The 22,958-nt window shown below is 40.2% G+C and overlaps 1 protein-coding gene across 2 annotated transcripts in view; it reads left to right on the top strand.

Moving 5' to 3' along the window:
* The first annotated feature begins 853 nt into the window (after positions 1 to 853).
* LOC131255745 (sister chromatid cohesion protein PDS5 homolog A-like) overlaps positions 854 to 22,958 on the top strand; it is a 37,675-nt gene continuing 15,570 nt past the window's right edge. For both annotated transcript variants that reach the window (XM_058256553.1, XM_058256552.1), the window contains exon 1: positions 854 to 987. In XM_058256553.1, the coding sequence (XP_058112536.1) occupies positions 883 to 987 (105 nt within the window). In that variant the 5' untranslated portion in view covers positions 854 to 882. The remainder of the gene's footprint in view (positions 988 to 22,958) is intronic.

Raw genomic sequence — 22,958 nt, 5'->3', positions numbered from 1 at the left:
AAAGGGAAAAGGAAAGTCTTTCTACAATACTATCTTCCAAAATATAATGGGAAAGGTACTGATGGTATGTTTGGTTGGGTATGCAAATCCACATGTTCTGGTCATAAGTTATTTATCTGATGCAAGGTTTTGGTTTTATGTACTACATTATGTGCCATTTCATGTTACTATATTCTTAACTTCCTGTTTTTCTGACTCATCAGTTGATGGTAGCAATCAAACAATATTGACTGGCCAGATAATTTCCTAGATAAACAGTAACTGTTTTGTTTGACATTATGATTTTGTGGAACTTACAACATATAAGCATTTCCTGAAAGAGAAAAAAAAGATTTGTAATGTGCGTTGGCTGTTACGTACAATAGTTGTCAGTATCAGAGAACCTTGAGTAACAACATTTAATTAATCACATTTTATGTGTTGGTTGGCGATGTCTTTCTTTTCCACCTTTTATTCTTGGACAAAATTCTGTTACTAGTTAAAGATTACTGCTCCCAGTTCCCAAGACAGAAACTGCGCTACTGCCAAATCATGGTCGAAATAATAGTAGGACCTTGTTACCACTTCAATCATGTTGGGCCGGTAAAGGCTGTAAAGCAGAAGATTGCTCAATGTGGAGCCATCTTCCTTGTTGCCTAAACCGAGGGCATTAAATATGCTTGGGTAGCCTTGTAAAGCACAACTTGGGGGCACACTTGAACATGCCCTGAATCATTATAATCTTGAACTCCTGGTTCTTTTAGTTGGGATGACTCAATTTTTTTTTAATTATTTATTTTTGTTGTTGTTTTGTGTGTGTGTGTGTGTAGGGATAGCTCAACTTCATGGCTTCATAGCATGGAAGTAAAAAATTTTGAGATAACAGGAAGCTGAGTTGTTAGGATGGACTTGTTTAACACCCTATTTATTGTAAACTCTACCATTCTTACCTGCAGGTTTTATGAAGGTGTTGTGCAATCTTATAACCCAGGAAAGAAGAAACATGTGGTAAATTATGAGACTTGAGTACTTCTCTTAATTATCCCTGTCCAAACTGTCCCCTTTCTTGAAGACTTACTTGCTGAATGATATTTGCTTCAAAGATACTATATGACGATGGAGATGTGGAGGTTCTCTAGTTAGATGAGGAGCAGTGGGAGGTTATTAGTGAAGGTTCCGAGCCTAGCAAGGTATTGGTCTATCTATTATCGAGCAATCTTTTCTTCTTTGGCTAAATTGCAATTTTTTAGCACGGAATATAATGTGTTCAACCTTTTTCCAGCGACGCTTCCTACTTTGGATGAAGTCAGGGAGGCGGTGTTGTCCATCCCAAAAGGCGGGGCTCCCGGTCCGGACGGATTTTCTGCGGCATTCTTCGCAGGGAGCTGGGAGGTGATTGGTCCTGATATTCTCAAGGCAGTCATTTACCTATTCCAGGGGGGCGCTTTGCCAAGAGCGTTCACCACCACGCTGATTTGTCTGATCCCAAAAATGTCAGCCCCAAGAAGATTTTCCAATTTCAGACCCATCAGTCTCTGCAACTGCATTTACAAGGTTTTTGCCAAAGTCATTGCCTCTAGGCTTGCCAAACTCCTCCCGAAATTAATTTCGTTAGAACAAGAGGCTTTCGTGAAAGGCCGATCAATTCCAGAAAGTATTGCACTGGGCCAAGAAATTTTTAGAGATATCAATCGAAAGGTGTGTGGAGGGAATATCATTCTGAAATTAGATATGGAAAAGGCTTATGACAGGATTGAATGAGACTTTCTTAAGCAGGTCTTCCTCCGATTCGGCTTCAGCGCTTGCTGGATTAATATGATTGAGAAATGTTGGAACAATAGTTGGTTCTCGGTCCTCATTAGTGGCGAAGGGGTTGGCTTCTTCAAGTCATCCCGAGGTCTGCGCCAAGGTGACCCGCTTTCCCCCAGTCTATTCATCCTCGCTTCTAAAGTGCTTAGCAGAGGTTTCTCCAACCTCGTGTCTACCGGGCGCTGCTCTCCTTTCAAGCTTAAGCAAGGATGTAAGCTCGTGACCCATCAGCTCTATGCGGACGACACAATTCTCTTTCTCAATGGTGGTAGTGCAGCGGTTAAAGCGGTGGCTGAATTCCTAGCCTCCTACCAGTCCCTCTCGGGTCAAAAGATCAACTATATGAAGAGTTGCGTTTACCATTCCTCATCCCTCCTGTTGAGCAGATCTAGGACCATTGAGAGAATTCTGGGGATTCCTACTTCTACGGCCTCGTTTACGTACCTCGGAGTTCCGCTTGTAGCTGGCAGAATCAGGTGCTCCTTGTACTGGCCTCTTGTGGAAAAAATTGAGGCAAAAATTCAGGGTTGGTCTGCTAGGTTCCTTTCACAGGCAGGTCGTTATACTCTCATTAATCACGTGCTCTGCAGCATCCCGATCCACACAATGGTGGCCACTACGATCCCCTCCCAAGTGTTGGCAACGATAGAAGCAAAAATCGCAAACTTTTTCTGGGGATGGCATGAAGGTAAGAGGAAGTTCCATTGGCTGAGCTGGGATAAAGTGGCCCAACCAAAGCTGGAAGGTGGGTTAGGGATCAGGAGATCTTGAAAGCTTTCCGGCTAAAGATGGCCTGGGCGGTGGCTAACAGAAATGGCTCAAGTCTTTGGGTAGATTTTGTTCGCTCCAAATATGGTTCTGGCATAACTGATTTCGACCTTCCTGCGTTCGCTTCGCCACTTTGGAGACAGATTGTGAGACTTTCTCCTTTGATCGCCTCTTCCGCTTAATGGCATGTGGGGTGGGGTGATCTCAGTTTCTAGTACTGTAACTGGACGGGTCTTGGACCACTCGCTGACTGCGTCCCCCACGCTATTCCCCAGCAGCTCGATCAGCTCAAAATTCGGGAGGTGCTCCACCATGACGGGCTTCACATGTGCTCTCCCGCTGTCAGCCTCCTTCCGGTTGAGGTAGCTGGGCATATCAACGCAAGGGGCTTCTGCATCTCCGAAGAGCCTGATCAATTATTCTAGCCACTCGACCGCACAGGCTGTTTTTCGGTTAAGTCTGCTTGGGGTATCTGCAGGTCCAGAGAGCAGGAAAAATCATGGGGTAAGAAGATTTGGAGTGTCGACATCCCACCGAAAATCTATGTGTTCATCTGGCGGCTGATCCTGGGAGCCATCCCAGTCGATGTTAGAATCCAAAAAAAGGGAGTTAATTTGGCATCAAAATGCATATGTTGCGAAGGTCATCACGAATTCACCCCTCAACCTGAATCGCTCTCACATCTCTTCTTATCTGGAGCACTAGCTGAAAAGGTTTGGGCAGTGTTCAACACTTTTTTCAATCTCCACATACCCCTCCAAACTTCAGTCAGTGAAAGGCTTGGCTCCTGGTGGAATGTTCAGCTCCCGCACGTTTCGTCTTCCAGATTACGTCGCCTCACACCGTGCTTGGTTTTTTGGGAACTTTGGAAAGCTAGGAATGCGGCCAGGTTCGATGGGATCAGCCCTATGGCAGAAAAAGTAGTGGCTCGAGTTAAATGGTGGTTGGCAAATTTGAAGATCAACCCCCCCGCCACCAGGCCCACCTCCATCTCTTTGAACTCCCTCCTCCACAGTCTAGGCATTCCGGTCAGGCCTAGCGATACTATGATGGCTCAGATTGTTAAATAGTCCAGACCAACCGCGGGATGGATAAAGGTAAACGTGGACAGGTCAGCCCTTGGTAATCTTGGGCCTTCAGGAGGAGGCGGAATATGTAGAGACTCCTCCGGGTCTTTTCTTTTTGCGTTCTCTTATGGGTACGGGATAGGTACAAATAACAGAGCGGAACTCCGAGCTCTGTATGATGCAATGACCCTATGTGTGAAATTTGGATATAATCAGATTCGGCTTGAATCGGATTCGAAATGTGTAGCTGATGTTTTCAATGGGAGGTCCTCCCCAACCTGGCGGTGGAGATATTGGTGGACTCGGATCTCCTGTTTGAAGAATGGGTGCACCTTTTCCTTATCCCTTATCTCGAGAGAAGGGAACGTTCCAGCTGATGGGTTAGCAAAGGCTGGGGCTTTGAGCCAGATTGACACGGTGTATGATAACGTGAACGCCATCCCAAACTACATCAGGGGCCTGTACAGGTTAGATAAAATCGGCTTAGGGGCGCTCAGAAATTCCGTTAGGAGCATCACGATAGGCGGTCTTGGGGTTTTTTTTTTATTCTTTCTTTTTTCTGGCACAGGGTGCCTGTTTTGTTGGGGTGTATATGATAGGCGTGGTCCTTATTTTTTTGTTGGGACCTGCCTGAATGTGTAGTTTCATCTTCAAATTTGAATGAATTTCTTTTTTAGCACGGAATATAATGTGTTCAACCTTTTTCCAGCGACTTAAATCATCGAATGTTTCCCCATCCAAAGGAATGTAAGTATCACTGTCAAAAGCTTTTCTTTCTATAATTCGGTTTTGTGTCATTTTAGTTAATTAAAATACAGTTTGGGCAGTATATGGTTGATATTATGCACAGATTAGGAGTTTTGAACCACAACATTATAGAAACTGATAAGGGTCCTAAATGGATCTGCTGTGTGGGATGCTTTGTTAGGATTTGACTTGCGAAATCACACAGATATGGATCTAGGATAGCAATCCAATAGCGCCTAGCAATCAGAAGAGAACACAAAGATTTAACATGGAAAACCCTTGCGGGAAAAAAACTATGGCACAAAGTGACATAAATCCACTATGAAGATTCAACATAGACAGAGCATCACCAATCTCACGGAAACATGGTGGAATCTGACCAATGAAGTGATTGTAAGATAAATCAAGGAATATTAGGGATTTTGCATTGCAAACTGATAGAGGGATTTCTCCACGGAAGCTGTTGTTTGAAACTGAAAAGAAAAGGATGGAGGGTGATGGGATTGGAAGTGAGCCTACAAGCATGTTGGAGCTAAGATCAAGGTATTGCAAGGCACTCAACAAAAGATGGGGAGATGGTTCCATTCCCTGCAGAACATTGTGAGAAAGATTTAAAGAGTTTAAAGACCCATTGCCAACCTCCCATATCCATTTGGGTATTTCACCACTAATTTTATTGTTGGAAAGGTCCAATACCCTCAACTGCACTTGATTTCTCAAGAAATTTGGAAATGTGCTGATGTTGCAAGAACGTAAAAACAAATATTCAAACTGGGTGATGGAAACAAATGTGGAATTACCACTGCCATATTGGACTGACAAGTTGTTATCTGAGAGATCCAGAGAGGAAAGTTTTTTGAGGTTTTGAAATAAGCCTAGCTCCACAACACCACTGAAATTATTGGAAGAAACGTCCAGGTGTTCAAGCTTGGTAAGTTGAAATATGAATCTAGGTATCATCCCCTGCAATATATTGTTACCCAAATGGATGTACACCAGCTGTGAAGAAGAGGCATTGTGAAACTCCCCAAGTTGACTGCTAAGTTGGTTACCTCCGAGAACCAACACTTGTAATGATGGGAGTGAAAGCAATGATGATGGAATGGTCCCATTAAGTGAATTATCCCATAAGCCTATCTCTTTGAGATTCGGAAGCTCGTTTCCATATGAAGAAGGAATTGGGCCGCTCAATTTATTGGATGAAAGAGACAGATATTGCAGTTTGGTAAGGTTCAAAAGTGAGGATGGTAATGATCCTGACAAGTTGCAATTTCTGAGGTCTAATTTACTCAAGAATTTGAGATTACCGAGAGAATCTGGTAACTTTCCTGATAATCCAGTGTATGAAAGGATCAATTGCTGTAGAGTATTGTTTTGAGGGAACTCCGGCAAATTGATAGCTACAAGTGGATTGTCTGATATGTCAATGATTTGTAGATTTGGCAGCTGGAAAACACTCTCAGGGAATTTTCCATGCAATCCACAATCTGGAAGGAGCAGTGACATCAAGGAGGATAAGTTCCCTATGAAATTGGGAACTGCAGAGGAGAGATTGCTTCGACTGAGGTCGAGTTCAGATAAGAAATGGAGCTGTGAAAGGGAAGAAAAGATGGAGCTTGAAAGACTACAATCATGTAAGATCAACTTCCGGAGACTCCCTGGGAAGCTGGGCACTGCAGAGGAGAGATTGGTATAGCTGAGGTCGAGTTCAGATAAGAAATGGAGCTGTGAAAGGGAAGAAAAGATGGAGCCTGAAAGACCACAATCTATTAAGATCAACTTGCGGAGACTCCCTGGGAAGCTGGGCACTGCAGAGGAGAGATTGTTATAGCTGAGGTCGAGTTCAGATAAGAAATGGAGCTGTGAAAGGGAAGAAAAGATGGAGCTTGAAAGATCACATTCTTGTAAGATCAACTTCCGGAGACTCCCTGGGAAGCTGGGCACTGCAGAGGAGAGATTGTTATAGCTGAGGTCGAGTTCAGATAAGAAATGGAGCTGTGAAAGGGAAGAAAAGATGGAGCTTGAAAGACTACAATCATGTAAGATCAACTTCCGGAGACTCCCTGGGAAGCTGGGCACTGCAGAGGAGAGATTGGTATAGGTGAGGTCGAGTTCAGATAGGAAATGGAGCTGTGAGAGGAAAGAATAGATGGAGCCTGAAAGAAGACAATCTCGTAAGCTCAACTTGCGGAGAGTAGGGAGTGGCAAATCTAAGGTCTGGCCCTGCAGTAAGATGTGTACCCAGTCCAGATAGAGTTCACTCAGATTGGACAGGTTTTGGACGACTGCTCCAATGCTTGGGTTTTCGAGTTTCAGGTATTGAAATCCAGAACCATTGTAATAATAATTCTCAGAAAGATCGAGAGAAACCAAAGTGGTCAAGCGGGAGATTGACAGTGGGATTTGGCCATAAAAATGCAACCGAGAGAGGTTGAGATGGGTCAAACTGGTGAGCTGGTCAAACCCATATGGGAATGGAGAGGGATCAAACCCATTGTCAGCGAGGTTGAGCTTCTGCAGACTCCGAAGCCGAAAGAGGCTTTCAAGATCAATCCGACCAGAGATACGGAAGCTACCAAGGTCGAGGCTGATCACGTGACCAGTGGGTCCATCGCAGGTGATGCCTTCCCAAGAGCAGCAATCGGGATTGTTTGAATTCCAAGAGGGGAGAGTAGAGAGGGAAGGAACAGGAGAGAGGGTGTAATAAGCAGGGAAGTCATCAAAGCCATTCTTTAAGTCGAGCAAAGCAGAGAAGTGATGATGGTTGCATTGTTGGGTAGTGAAAAATAGGAGAGATGATAGAAAGATGAGAATGAGAAATGAAGGGTTGTTTTTAGAAGAAAAGAGGAGATCCATTAGTTAATAATGGAAGGGTGTGGGAATTTAGGATGTGTAGGAATAGAAAGCGTGAGGTTTATTTATAGACAGAAAGTGAAGAGGTTACTACTGTTAAGACTCATACGTGTGAAATACGAGAGCCGCTCGTGGTGCCCGTTTGATTTTCCAAATTCCCTGTAAATGGGTAATATATGTGGGGCCCACCATGAAGTATGTGGCTTATCCACACCGTCCATTCATTATGTCAGCTGAATTTAGTTCATTAGAAAACAATTGAGGAAGATCCAAATCTCAAGTGGACCACACCACATGGAAAAGGGAATTTAACACCGACCGTTAAAAACTTCATGGGGCCACTATTTCCTTTGGTGTGGTCCATTGAGCTGTGGATATGAATTATTTTGGAAGTCACTTACTAAAATGATCTCTTCAAATAGATGAACGGTGTGGATATAATAAATACAACATTGTGATGCCCATGCAACTTTGATCTCATTTGACGAGCTCGGCAAGCGTCAGCGGTACGGGGATTTCCAGCCAAAGTCTTTCGCATGAAGTTCCTGCATTGTGATGCTAATGGGGCCCACCGTGATGTCTATGAGAAATCCACACCGTGCATCCGTTTTGAGAGATTATTATAGTATTAAGACCAAAAATGAGGTGGATCCAAAAATCACGTGGGCCGCACGGGAGGAAACAGTAGGAATACAGTGACCACGGTTTGAAACATTAGTATGGCCAGAAAGTTTCATCTCAGGCAAACTTTTGGGTGTTTTCACTACTTCATCACAGTGGTGGTAATGACCTTATAAACGGTTTGGATGGCATATAAACATCAACATAGATTTGGATTGCATTGTTGGTACTGGTTAGTGGTTGATGTTCTCGAAGCCTACCGTAATGTATAGTTTTTTTATACACTGAGGTGAACAATACCATTGTTTCCTATGGTGATTGACTGCTATATAGGGCCTATCATGATGTACTTATTTAATCCACACTGTCCATCCATTTTACTAAGATAATTTTAGGGCATGAGCCCGAAATGAAGGAGATTCAATTCTCATGTGGACCATTTTAGAGGAAACAGTGGTGATTAAAGGGCCAGCATGAAAAACTTCTTATGGGTTATAAAAGTTTTGGATCAAGCTGGTTTCAGTTTTTATCCTTCATCCAGGACTGTGTTCTTATCAACAGTGGATGACAAATGAACATCATGATGAGCATTATGGTGGCCATTCAATTAGCATCCTTTCTTATGGTATGGTCCACCTGAGATTTGGATCCTCTTAATTTTTGGGTTCATGACCTAGAAGAAGCTGGAAAATGGATGGATGGCCTGGATATACAATACATACATCAAGGTGGGCCCACGGTCATGGCCGCACCCAATCCGGAAACCTCATCCTAACTATATATGCAATCCGCATCCAAAGAAATTTGTTGTTTTTTTATTTTTTTATTTTTTTAATTTTTTATAATAATATTAATTACTAATTTTACTTTTAGATGTCTATTTAATTCTTTTTAAGCAATTTTATTAATTGGTGGATATTTTAATTATTTTAGAAAAAATTATAAGAAAAGTGGGAGAAAACTAACAGAAGGTACCTTGACAATAACTTAGGGCTGTACATGAGCCAAGCTAGCTCAAAAAGCTCGCTCGGCTCGGCTTGACTCAACTCAAACGATGACTCGAAGTGAGTCAAGCTTCATATGACCTAACTCGTTTTAAAAATGAGCCCAGTTCGATCATAATGGAACTCGACTCAACTCAACTTGAAGCTTGAGCTCGAGCTCGACTCAAATATATATTATATATATAATATATTATATTTAAAAATACAAAAATTAAAACTTGAACCCTACTCTATTCATCTGTCACATTCTTCCTATTTTCCCTTCCTTACTTAACTCGCGCGCGCCTGAGCTCCGCTCTTTCCCTCTCTTGTGCTCGAGCTCCACAGTCCCCCCATCTCTCTCTCTCTCTCTCTCTCTCTCTCTCTCTCTCTCTCTCTCTCTCCTTAGCCGTCACGCCTGCACTCAGCCACTCACTCGAGCTCTCTCTCTCAGCACCAACAATAAGGTACCTCTATAGCTTTATTTAATATTGTATATATATTATTAATTAAATATTTGATTTACGAGTTGGGTCGAGTGTGGGTTGGGTTAGTTAGGTCGGGTGGCTAGGTTGAGTCAGGTGTCGATTGGGTCAGGTTGCTGGGTTGAGTCGAGTGCTGGGTTGGGTCGGGTTGGGAGCAGGCTCGACTCGACTTGATGTAAGCTCGCCTCGACTTAATCCACTAGCTCACATCGAGCTCAACTCAAAAGGTTTAACAAATAATCCAAGCTCCATTGGTAAGCTCGAGGCCAAGATCGAGCTCGAAGAGAGCACGGACGAGTCAAGCCAAGCTTGGCCTACCTCGACTCGACTCGCCTCGATGTACAGCCTTACAATAACTTCAATGAGGAAGTACCTTAACAAAAATTTAATTTATAAAGGTATTAGGATGTTAATGCCACCTTAATAAGGTACCATTTTGTAAAATTCCTTTGATAGAATTTAAATAAGGCGCATGACAGAAACAGTGAGGATTGAACATCAACGGTTGAAATGATCTTGGGGTATAGAAGTTTTAGATCAAGCTAATACTTTTGTATTTTCAGTTCCTCCCAGTAAAAGTGACTTTATGAACAGTAAATGATATATAAACATGATAGAATCAGGGAGATTTCAACTGTAGGCATTTTCCTACTCGCTTTTTCTTACTGTATGGCCCACTTGAGTTTTGGATCTACTTCATATTTTGGTTAATCTCATAACAGAGTCGGTTAAAATGGATGGATAGGGTGGATTTCTAACAAACATCATAGCCAACCCCACCTAGCTAGCTTCTGAGTAGGGAACTTTGGGCCGCTATTTCCTATTGTGCTGCCACTTAAAGTTTTGGATCTGCCTCATTTTTGGGCTCATGCCCTAACAAAACCTAGAAAAATGGTTGGAGGGAGTGGATTTCTCACAAACATCACAGTTTGGCCCCACTTAGCTTCTAAGTACATGAACTCCCAGCCATAGTCTGTCCAAGCAATCCATGTACTGGGTTTAGATATTCAGACGGTCCTGATCCTTTTAGGCAACATAAATAGATAAGGTGGATTTCTTACAAATTTCAAATTGGCCCACTCAACTTCTGAGCATAGAAACTTCCTGTGATAAGTTGTCCTAGGTAATTTGCATCCCACATTTAGATATTTAGATGGACCAGATCCTTTTAGGCAAGGCATCCACACATTGATAATCAACTGACTACATGAACTGGTATCATTGGCCGTTATCATTCAAGGAAGGCAACGTCAAGCATTTACCATCTCTATCTTATAAATGCCATCAGTCCATTTTTCTTCAAATGGAACACTTCCACATGCAAACATATATACATGCATGAATTTGACATTGCCCATTAGACATGGGGCCCAATGTGCTTTATTTTCCAAATGCTCTTGGAATTCCTAACCCAACAATCTCGCCAGGTCAAGCAAGCTATGACTGTAAGCAGGTCAAGCATGGACACCATTTATTCATGCAAAAGTGTCCGTGCGCTTCTTTTTTCTTTTTCTTTTTTTCTTTTTTTTGTTATTGACTATCCTCATTTCTACATTTCTTACTAAGTTGGTAAATTATAGTTAGCGCGCGCGCACACACACATATATATATACACATGCATAACTGTACGTACAAAACTGGATGGAAAACTCCCATAAGCCTCACCAATGTATATGTGAGAATCATTTTTCCATTGTTATTTGTGGTGTGATCCACTTGAGCTTTGGATATGACTTATTTTTAGGGTCATTCATTAAAATAATCTTGCCAAATAGGTGAACGATGTAGATATAATAAATACATCATTGTGCGGCACATGTAACTTTGATCTCATTTGAACCGTTAATACAACTCCAAGCTCACGAGCGTGGACGCAGATTTCCAGCAAAAAAAAAAAACCTAGTGGGGGCTACCATGATGTTTGTGCGGAATCTACATCAGTCTTGTGAGATCATTCAGGGACTTTAAACTAAAAATGAGAAGTATCCTGTACTCAAGTGGTCTGCATTAAAGGAAAAGGTGCGAAGGGAGATTTTTAAACGTTGAAACCTCTCGTAGCATCATTCCTACCGAGATGAACTGAAAACACAAATATTAGGTTGATTGAAAACTTAGGTTGCCACACGAATATTTTATTTCAACTGTGAATGTTTAATCCTCACATTTTCTGCCCACTTTAGTATTGGATCTTACTCTTTTTTTTTTTTGTCTCATTTCCTAAAATGATCTAAAAAAAAACAGATGAACGGAGTGGGTTTCGCACGAACATTATGGTAGTCCTCACCTAGGTTTCAGGAACTTATGGTAAGGAATTAAGGAAATCACGCGCGTGGGGGAGCATTAATAGGGGCGCGGATTTCCTGCCAAAGCCTTTGGGAGGAAGTTCCTGTGCTGGGATGCTAAGTGGGGACCAGCGTGATGTTTATAAGAAATCTACACCATGCATCCGTTTTGAGAGATCATTTTAGGAAATGAGGCTAAAAATGAGTTAGATCCAAAATTGAAGTGGGTTGCGGTGGGAGGAAACAGTAAGAATTCAATGACCACCTTTTGAAACATTCGTATGTTCAAAAAGCTTCATGCATAGTTTTTGGTGTTTTCACTTCATCCCAGTGAGAATGAACTTATAAACAGTTTGGGTGGCATATAAACATCAAGGTAGATGCCGTAGAAGTTTCAACGATGGTAAACTCTTTCCACGGTTTCCCTTCTGGTATGGCCCAATTTAATTTTGGATCCACCTAAATTTTTGTAGCATGAACTAAAATGAGCTCTTAAAACAGATGGATGGTGTGGATTTCTCACATACATCATGATGGCCCCACCTAGCATTCCCGCACCAGTCAAGTTGGTCGCGTGTGGTACAGCAGCCTTTCCGCTTCTGCGTGGCAGAATTTTACGAGATTATACTTCTTTATTATTATTATTATGTTATTTACATCCTGCTACCTTTTTAAAATGATATCACTGTTTTTTTTTCTAAAATAACTAAAATGCCCACTAATTAATAAGGTTACGTAAATAAGTGTTATATATATATATATATATATATATATATATATATATATATATATATATATATATCAACCGGCCGCGGATTGCATTGCTGGTGCTGGTTACTGGTCGATGTTCTATGAGCCCTAGCGTAATGTATATTTTTTATACACTTTGGGTGGAAACGACGGTGATTGAGTGCCTACTATTAAAAACTTTCTAGAGCCCACTTGACATTTGGATATTCCTTATTCTTATACTCATGCCATAAGATGATATGGAAAAATGAGTAGATGGCGTGGATAAATCATATATGGAGCCCATAAAACACCATAAGTGGGTGTCTTTCTAGCAGAGCTGTCAACGGGCCGGATCAGGGATTAGTCTCTGCCCAGATTTTGAACTCTTTCCGGCCGACTGCTATTCAAAATTCTGTTTTTTCAGGCCAGAACCCGGCACACTGACACCCATACTTTGTGATAGGTTAAAATCTATCTGGATTAGGTGCGCCCTGGTCTCACCCAACGCGGTGTGGTCCTCACTGTGGAGCCCACGTTGATGGATGTATTGTATATCCAGGCCGTCCATCCATATTTCTGCTTCTTTTGAGAGCATTAACACAAATAATAATAATAATAATAAATAAGCACGACCAAATCTCAAATGGACTACAGTGTTGATTGAATTCCCACCATTAAAAATTTCCAATGGCCCACTGTAATACCCACCCTGAGTTTATTTGCCATCAAACCGATTGATAAGGACACAATGACTGGATGAAGGGAAAAACAAATATCAGCTTCATTCAAAACTTTTGTAGCCCACAAAATGTTTTTAGCAGTGGATGTTCAACAACTATTGTTCCTCCGGTATGGTCCACCTAGATTTGGATCTGCTTCATTTTTTAGCTCATGCTATAAAATGATCAGGAAAAACTGTTGGAAGATGTTGATATACAATATATGTAAGATTTCTATAAAGTGGGCCTTATTGATTAACGGTCTGGATTGTCCTGAAGGTTGGAAAATGTGATCAGGTAAACTAGTGGGCCCCACTTCATTGTAATACTTCCATAAAATATGTGTAAGGGGTGGAATGCTATAACTGTGATACGCACACAGCTATTTCAGCTAACTAGGATTTGCTTGCGTGGAGTTCTAATTGGTTTCAAACTCTTTTGCTCTCTGCTAGTATTTAACAGGGTTGGGTCCCGAATACAGCACCATGACAGGAAGATAATTCCATCATATCTTCATTAAGAAGGTTTATCCGGTATTCGATTTCCCCATGAAGAAACCTAACAATACAATACATTACAGAAGGGAAAGAGAGATGGGAGGCGGATTTCCCTTCATTTAGTTATGTGTCCTTATCAACAAGTTGTATGACAAATAAACATCAGTGATAAGCATTATGGTGGGAATTAGAGAGTTTGTAATGGTGGCCATTCAATTAGCATAGTTTCTTATGGTATGGTCCACCTGAGATTTGGATCCTCTTAATTTTAGGGTTCATGGCCTAGAAGAAACTGGAACATGGATGGATGGCCTAGATATAAATTACATACATCAAGATGGGCCCCACGGTCAGGGCCACACCGAATCCGGAAATCCTCATCCTAACTATGCAATCGGCGTCCAGAGAAAATTGTTGATTTTTTTTTTTTCTTTTTTGTGATTTTTTTTATAAAAACATTAATTAATAATTTTATTTTTAGATATCTATTTAATTTTTTAAGCAACTTTATTAATTGGTGGATATTTTATTCATTTTACAAAAAATATAAGGAAAGTGGAAGAAAACTAACAGAAGTACCCTTGACAATAACTTCATTAATGAAGTGCCTTAACGGAAATTTAATTTATAAAGGTATCAGGATGAAAATGCCATGTTAATAAGGTACTATTTTGTAAAATTTATTTGATAGATTTAAATGGGCTGTATGACAGAAACATTGAGGATTGAACATCAACCGTTGAGCATTTGTGGGGCTATAGAAGTTTTAGATCAGGGTAATACTTTTGTGTTTTCAATTCCTCCTAATAAGAGTGACTCTATGAACAGAATCAGTATGTATGGATGACAAATAAACACAATAGACCTAGGGAGGTCTCAACTATAGCCATTTCTCTGCCCACTTTTTCCTACTCCGCATTTTTTTGTTTTTCCAGCCAAGGCATCTACGCAGTGAGCCTACGGTCTGTAAATTCCATGTTATTATCATGTGCGGAGGCATGTACCGTGCAGAAGTGGGGTCCACTTCACCTTTTATCCATGATGCAATGTCGAAGTTAGGCTTAGGCCTTTTAGATGGATGGGATGAACTTTGCCCTATTTCCAAACACTGATAATCAACTAACTACATGAACGGGTATCATTGGCTGTGATTATTCAAGGGAGGTGGCATCGAGTATCCAACTACCCATCTCTATCTTATAAATACCATCGGTCCTTTTTTCTTTAAATGGAATACTTCCAGACGCAACACGGCACATATACATGCATGACTTTGACAGTCACCATTGGACGTGGGGCCAACATGCTTTAATTTCCAACTGCTCTTTGGAATTCCTAACACAACAATCTCACCGGGTCAAGCAAGCCATGACCATAGTAGGTCAAGCATATGGCACCATTTATTTATTTATGCGAAAGAGTCCTGTGCACTTATTCTTCTTTCTCTTTCTTTTTCTTTTTTGACTATTGACTGCCCTCATTTCTCCATTACTTACTAAGTTCATAAATTATATTTAGCAAACATTACAAGCTACAAAATAGGATGACAAAGTGTCACGATTAATTACCTTATCATCGTGTGGCAATGGATTATAAGATGAGTGGGCAATTGATCAACTCATAGCTTTGAAAGATACACATCATAGTGTTCTTACAAACAAACCAATGGTTTGCATCCCATCCCCACTGTTCCAAGTAATGTAACCCACTTTGAATTGTACATTTGGTTGGTTTTTTGTCCAGAGGCCCCGAATCCAAGAAATAACCTGGTGGACAAGAGTGGATGCTATAACTTTGGGGCCGGATTAAGTACTACCCTAAGCTATTCTGAGCTTGGGATAGGTGAAAGTTCCATGCAGCTATCGAGGGACCACCATTATGTATGGATTTTATCCACGTCGTCCATCCATTTTCTCATATTATTTTAGATTATTAACTCAAAAATAAGGCGTTTCTCCTTATCAATTCAACAGTTATGGTAGCTGAAGTATTGCCATAGTGGGTCTTTCAAATCCTTCCAGCCTTCTATATTCTCGCACAACTGTTCCTACCTTTTGACCTTCTTGGCAGCACCTTCTCTTTCCGCTCGAATGATTTTCTCTCGCTTGGACTTACCAATAGAATTGTATGTACAAAACTGGATGGTGAACTCCCATAAGCTTCATCAATGTAAACAATGTAAAAATACTTTTGAAACTTCTATGAATTCAAGCCATGTGTTATGCCTGGGTTTTGGATTAGGTTGTTTTGAACCCTGGTTTTCACCCGCTCATTTAATGAGAGAAGACTCTAAGGAGGTAATTGGCCTGGGTGATTTACAATTGACTAACACCTTTGATGAAAGATACACATCAAAGTATCTCCACACTCAAACCTATAGCTGGTATCCAATTCCCCTTGTTTCCTGTGATGTGGTCTACTTGAGTTATGGATTTGGTTGGTTCTGGTTGGTTTTTCCTTCGGGGGATCCAAATCCAGCACATAACCTAATGGACAGAATGGATGTTATATATATATATATATATATATATATAAAATATTATGGCCCATATAAATTTAAGAGTCACACGTGTAAATTACAAGAGCCACTTATCAAAGTAGCCACTATTTTTTTTTATGTTTTGCCTTACCAGTTGTGTAAATTACGGGAGCCACTCATCATAGTCACCATTTTTCCAGATGCCTCGTATTACAAGTCAGGTCGATAGAGTAGTCACTATCTTGCAGATGCCTTGCCCCCCAAGGAACAAGTCAGGTCTAACCAGATATTGACTTGAAAATGAAAGACTGATAGAATTGATTGCTAGTCCCCACACTTTTAGGCAGGTGCGCCCATCTTATTATTAGATGATGGGCCTGATTCTTTAGGGCATGGATTAGGTACTACCCCCGCCTATTCCGAGCTCGGGACAGGCGGAGGCCCCATGGGCCACTGTGATGTATGACTTCTATCCACACTGTTAATCTATTTTTCCATATTATTTTAGAATAATGGACCAAAAAATAAGGCAGATTAAAGGATTAAATGGACCACACAGTGCGGATTAAATTCCTATCGTTGAAAAATTCCCAGGGACCGCAGAAGTTATAGATCAAGGATGATATTTATTTTTTCACTTCATCCAGGTGTATATGACCATATCAACAGGTTGGATGGAAAATAAATGACACAGTGGACCTTATGAAGGTTTCAATGGTAGGCATCCTTAGTACTACTACTTGTTGTGGTGTGGTCCACTTGAGGCTTTGATCTATCTTATTTTTAGTCTATTATTTTAGAATGATATGGAAAAATGAATGGACAGTTTGGATAAAAGTAATACATCACAGTGGCCCCTCAGTGGCCCACGGGGCCTCCGCCTGTCCTGAGCTCAGAACAGGCGGGGGTAGTACCTAATCCGCGCCCGATTCTTTAAGGTAATGCATTTGCACTGTAAGGATTGCTTGATCAGCAGCTCAATCTCACCAAGATTACTAATCGTGCATGTTCCAAGTGGATGCTATTATAGTGATGTATCTATTCCCCCATGACCTGAAGGCTTTAGGACATTACATCTACTTTCTTTAGCCATGGAAAGGTAGTTACATTCATTAGCCACTTTATGGGCCCCACTTTTATATGGACTTTTCAAGTCACTATTTTGGCCTGATGGTTATGGAAGAATTTTAAATTATTAACATATTGATCCATCCACCACCTCATAAACCCCATTATCTTCCCCCACTACTATTGAGTCTTCAAGTCTGCTTTAACTCGGTCATGGTAGTGTAAATGCTATTTAGGTAGGACCTAAGGAAAATTATTTGACATTCATCCATCACATTATGTGGCCTAGCTTTTCTATTGACTCTCCGAGTCACTATTTTGTCCGCTTATGAGAAAAAAAATTGGTCATAATAGTGCAAAAGTTATTAAGGCAAGGACCATTAAAAAGTATCTAACATCCATCTGTTACGTTATGGGCTCCTCTTTTTTCTTGTTGTACCATGTGTTTTGTGTTCACATTACCCGTCCTAAGGCTAGATAAGGAGGTTTGTGTCGAGTTGGCAGCCAAATCAAACTTCCACAACATTTATCATAAATCTCTGTTAGCTCTTCAAATTATTACCTCCTTTGGGGAAGAAAAAGATTGCACCAAGGTCAATCAGTGAAATGTATTAAACAAAACATGGGATAGAATTTTTAATCCACGCCTAACCTCAGCTGCTAAGCGGAAGCTTAGCTCCCCGTGAACAAAGAGGACTAGGCTTAAACTTATTGTGTATTGGGGTTGTGTGGGCATGCTGGATCACATATCAAGCTTGAATATTGTATATAACATGTGCTTGTAACCATGTCTTGTATAAAATATTATAAACACCATCTTAAATAGGTCATTGCTCAAATTAGACTCATCCAACAATCCTAACATCTGATTTGTGCTTTCAAAAGGACCACATAGAGGAATCTTGTGTGTGACTTTGGATTGTTAAATTGATATGCTAACCCCTTGGATGTTGCTTCCAATTGGATTACTGACATTGTCCACAACAAGTCCATCAATCCAACTATTACCAATAGTTAATCAAATTGGATTTTGGTTATGGTCCATACAAAATGCGGCCAAGTAATTGGATGGTCCGGAACAAGTGCATCTCCTAAACTGTGGAAAGGATTGAAGTTTCATGTGTGGTTCATTAACTATCAATTGCATTGGTTGAAAATAAGCTTGTTGTTTCGTTTTAATTCTGTCAGGAGCACTTGTATTTGAGATGCCTGGTGTGAGAGGATCATCTCCACCTTTTTTAGTGTCACAGTACAACTTCAGCCTGAAATCTGTTGCCAACTGTCCCCACAACAAACGATGAATTATGTAGCATTCTGATCATCAGAAAATGTGGACGTTCCAATGTGGACCCACTGTTTGGTGATCCCTATTCTTTGCTATTAGCCTCCTATTATAAATGAGCGATGCACCACAAACCTCTTAGCTTCTAGTGGCATTATGTATACATTCAACTTGGGAGGCTTCTGGGCAATGGCGCATCCATTATGGGTCCCACGTCATCAACGGTTTGGATCATCAAAAATAAAATAAAATTTAAGTGGACCCCACAAATCACAATGCACAAATTTTAGAAAATGCAAAACGCATTTATTTGATGAAGAAAAGGGAAGCCATTTGCACTTCCCTAACTTGCAATGATGACATGCTATTCTCTAGGAAAATTATTATAAGCCTATTGTCAAAATCCTATGATTTAGGATTTAAATTTAATCTTGAATAAAATTATTTGAATCCCACCTTTGAATCCCTTTTTTATATGAATCTTATGATTTGAATCCCTATGATTTATAATTCAAATCCTGAATTAGGATTCAAATTATACTTGTTTTCTTCTATTTTCAACTTTTCGGTTTCATTTTATGTTTTTAAATTGGTGAGGCCGTTCAGAATTGTTTAGGGGAAAAAAAAAACCTTTTAATATATATATATCATTTAGAAAAGGTAAATTATGTTATTTTGTTCTTTATAAGAGATTAAATTATATATTTTTTCTTCAATATTAAATAGTAGTGTTTTTTGTATCATTTCTTACTTCTTAACTGAACGAAAAACTTAATTGATTTACGACTTATCTAGAATGTTTGTATGGATGGTTGTGATCATCTTGATGTATATGTATTGTGGAATGATGGTTAGAAATCAAAATATCTTTTTCCATTGGTCTACGGAATCAAAATCTGATTTTCTAATCCAATTCTATATTCAAGAAAGGTGTTAAGAACATAAATTATTAAAGGATCCTTGTATTATTTTTTTTACTAGGATAATTTCTTAAAAGACGAAAGATTTAAATAAATAAATTTTAATCAAAAAAAAAAAGAAGAGGAAAGATAAGCATCATCTAACTTTTTTAAGTAATGCTATGTTATGATAGTGTTAAAGTCTTTTATTTTTTCTGATTTTTTTATATATTTTTAAAATTTTTATTTTTAAAAAACTTATGATTTACGATTTGTGACTCGTTACGATTCAACCCTAATTAAGATTTGCAATATGATAACGGTTTGCAAATGCCTTCCATTACAAGTTAGGTAAACAGAATAGTCACCGTCTTGCATATGCCTTGCCTCGCAAGGACAAGTCTGGTCTAACTTGTCGTTCACGTGAAAATGGAACCAAAGAAAATGGTAGAGAGACTGACACCCACCGTTGAAACCTTCCTAAGGTCCACGGTGATGTTTATTTGAGATCTAACCTGTTCGTAACTTAAAACTGACATTAAAGAAGGGAAAAAACAAATATCAGCTTGATTAAAAACTTTTGTGGCCCTTCGAAGTTTTTTAATGGTAGGCATCACTCTCTCCACTGTTTTCTTTAGTGAGGTCCACTCAAGCTTTGGATCTGACTCATTCTTTGGATTATGCACTAAAATGGTCTCTACAAATGGATTGACGGTGTGGATACAAAACATACATCATGGTGAGACCCATAGAACTTGGGAACGTCACTTTAGTAGCTAGTCTTGCTACTCAACCAGTCGTCGCTAACCAGCGTCCATGAAAATGAAACAACGATGGAATTGATGGCCGATGTCCGACTTTTAAGCAGGTGTGCACGGATTTCCTGGAAAGCCTTTCGCAGAAAGTTACCAACGATGCTGGGTGGGGCCCACAGATATGTTTGTGAGAAATCCACCACGTTCATCCGTTTTGAGTGTTTATTTTAAGAAATTCGACAAAAAACAGGTGGATCTAAAACTCAAGTGGGTCACACGAGAAGGAAAATTGGAGGAAATTTTTCCTACCGTTGAAACTTTTCTGGGCTCCGCCTTAATGTTTATATGCAATCCAAACCGTTTATAAGGTCATTACCACTGGGATGAAGTGAAAATAGCAAAAACAATTTCCTTAAATAAAAAATTTATCGCCCCAAGAATGTTTCAACGATTCACAATGAATTCCCACTGTTTCCTCTCGTGTAACCCACTTAAGTTTTGGATACACATCATCCTTTTTAAGCATATCCTAAAATGATCTCTCAAAGCAGATGAACGGGGTGGATTTCTCACAAACATCTCAGTGGGCCCCACCCAGCATCCTTGCGCAGGAACTTCCTACATAACGCGCTTTGGCAGGAAATCCGCGTCCATTAGATGATGGGCCTGATTCTTTAAGGCAAGGCATCTACATGGTCAGGATTGTCTGATCAAAGCTCAATCTCACGAGATAGCTAACATGCATGTTCCAAGTGGATGCTATCACAGTGGTGTCTCTATTCTACGTACCATGACTAAAGACTTTAAACCATGATATCTACTTGCTTCAAATCTTGCCGTAAAATAGTTGTGGTACACATGGTTGTGAATGGAAGCTGGTTGAGGCAGATTCAAAGCTCAAGTGGACCATATTACAGAAAGAAAGCAATGGGGACAATGAAGCCCACCATTGAAACCTTCGTAGGGCCTACCATTATTTTTATTGGCCATCCAACCTGTTCATAAGGTCACACATGTACAGACCTAGATGAAGGAAAACCCAAAAATCAGCTTGATCCAAAACTCGCATGGCCCTAAGAAGTTTTCAAGGGCAGGAGTTCAATCCTAACTGATTTTAGTGGTGTGGTCCACTGGAGCTCTGGATCAGCCTCATTTTTTGGCCCATACCCTAAAATGAACTTGAAAACTGTATAGCCGGTATAGATATAACACAAATCATACTGGGACTCGTAGAACTTGGTGACGTAACACAGCGTTGAGATTTGCGGTGCTTGGCACACCCGGCAATCCGCTTTGTGAATGAATGTGGAAAGCAGTGGTGTGAATTAAAGCCACATGGAATTATTGAATCTGGACTGCCCATCACCTAGAATTCTTAACAACAGAATCCTTGTCTATTGTTATTGGACTAGCCATCCATTGAGACAACCAACATGGTTAGATCTAGGTTGTCCATCTAAGCACTATAACCATGGACCCCAAGCAAATGATTTAGACTCAGCAACAACCACAAAGGATGATTATTATTTTTTTTTGGTTAACTTGTTAGTACATATCCATTGTCCGTACACTCCACGAAGGATGTTTGAGCAACTGGATGTAATCCATCTACTTGGATGACATAAACACTAGATCTTTGCCTTTGGGCGTCAGATTGGATTAAGTCATTAGTCAAAGTTGTCTAGTCGACACTTGGGACACCGATCCATTTACATGACTAAAAGGGCAATATCTAAAGTTACTCAATTATTTAAAGAGATAAGATCTCCATAGAAGATGACTAGATTGGATGAACTCAAACACTATTGGAAGTTGCCTATTAATTCCATAGTATGGAAAATTATTCAGATAACGATACTTCTATCATCTCATTAACTCCACCATCTCATCCTTAATTATTAACTCTTAAAGTCGCTAATTTATCCTCTTGTGAGGAAAAAGTTGATCATGATAGTGCAAAAACTATCTGGGGAGGGACGATGGAAAGGTACGTAACATTCATTACTCACTCTATGAGACCCAAATTTCTATTGACACTTCAAATACAATGACCTAGCTAGAGACGAGTGGCATTCTTAGGGGCTCTATGGGGCACACCGTGATGTGTATGTTTTATCCACACCATCCATCTGTTTTGACAGATCATTTTAGAATATGAAACCAAAAAAGAGACAAATTGAAGGCTCAAGTGAACCACACCATAGGAAGGAAGTAGTGGGGATTAAAAGCCTATCGTTGAAAATTCTTCGGGGCCATAAAAAGTTGTGGATCAAGCTGATGTTTATCTTTTCCTGCATTGACCATATTAATAATTTGGATGGCAAATAAACATCACCATGAGTCCTAGGAAGTTTTCAGTGGTAAGAATTTAATCTCCACTCCATGTGTTGTGGCCCACTTGAACTTGGATCTGCTTACCTTTTAGGTTCATGCCCTAAAATGATCTATCAAAATAGATGGACGGCGCAGATAAAACATATACATCACGATAGGTCCCACAAAGACCCTATTAGGTCCGTCCGTCTCTAACTAAGTTCTGGTAGGGATCGAACTTATTACCACATCCCTAAGCCCAGGTTAGTCGGGATCATACTTAATCCGCGTCCTTGACTTGCTACTTTGCCCTCTTTTGAGGAAAGAGAGAGGTCATGGTAACATGGAATGATATTAAGGCGGTGATCCATCTGCTTTATTAAAACCCACTATTCATCTTCCGCAATTAAGCTTTAAGTCATTATTATGTTCCCCACATTCTTGCTTTTCAAGTCACTACTTTTAAGTCGATTCTTAGTAGTCTGGTCTGTTTATGTAGAGACTCTTGAGAAGGTACCTAACATTCATTTATCCGCGGTGTGAAATCTCCTTGTCTATTGACTTTTCAAGTCAGTACCATGGAGAGGTGGCTCTACCTCATCCGTATTCCTCTGCTCACA

Source organism: Magnolia sinica, chromosome 9 (assembly GCF_029962835.1).
Source record: "Magnolia sinica isolate HGM2019 chromosome 9, MsV1, whole genome shotgun sequence".
In the NCBI taxonomy this organism is placed as follows: Eukaryota; Viridiplantae; Streptophyta; class Magnoliopsida; order Magnoliales; family Magnoliaceae; genus Magnolia; species Magnolia sinica.
This window is presented reverse-complemented; position numbering and strand designations above follow the sequence as displayed.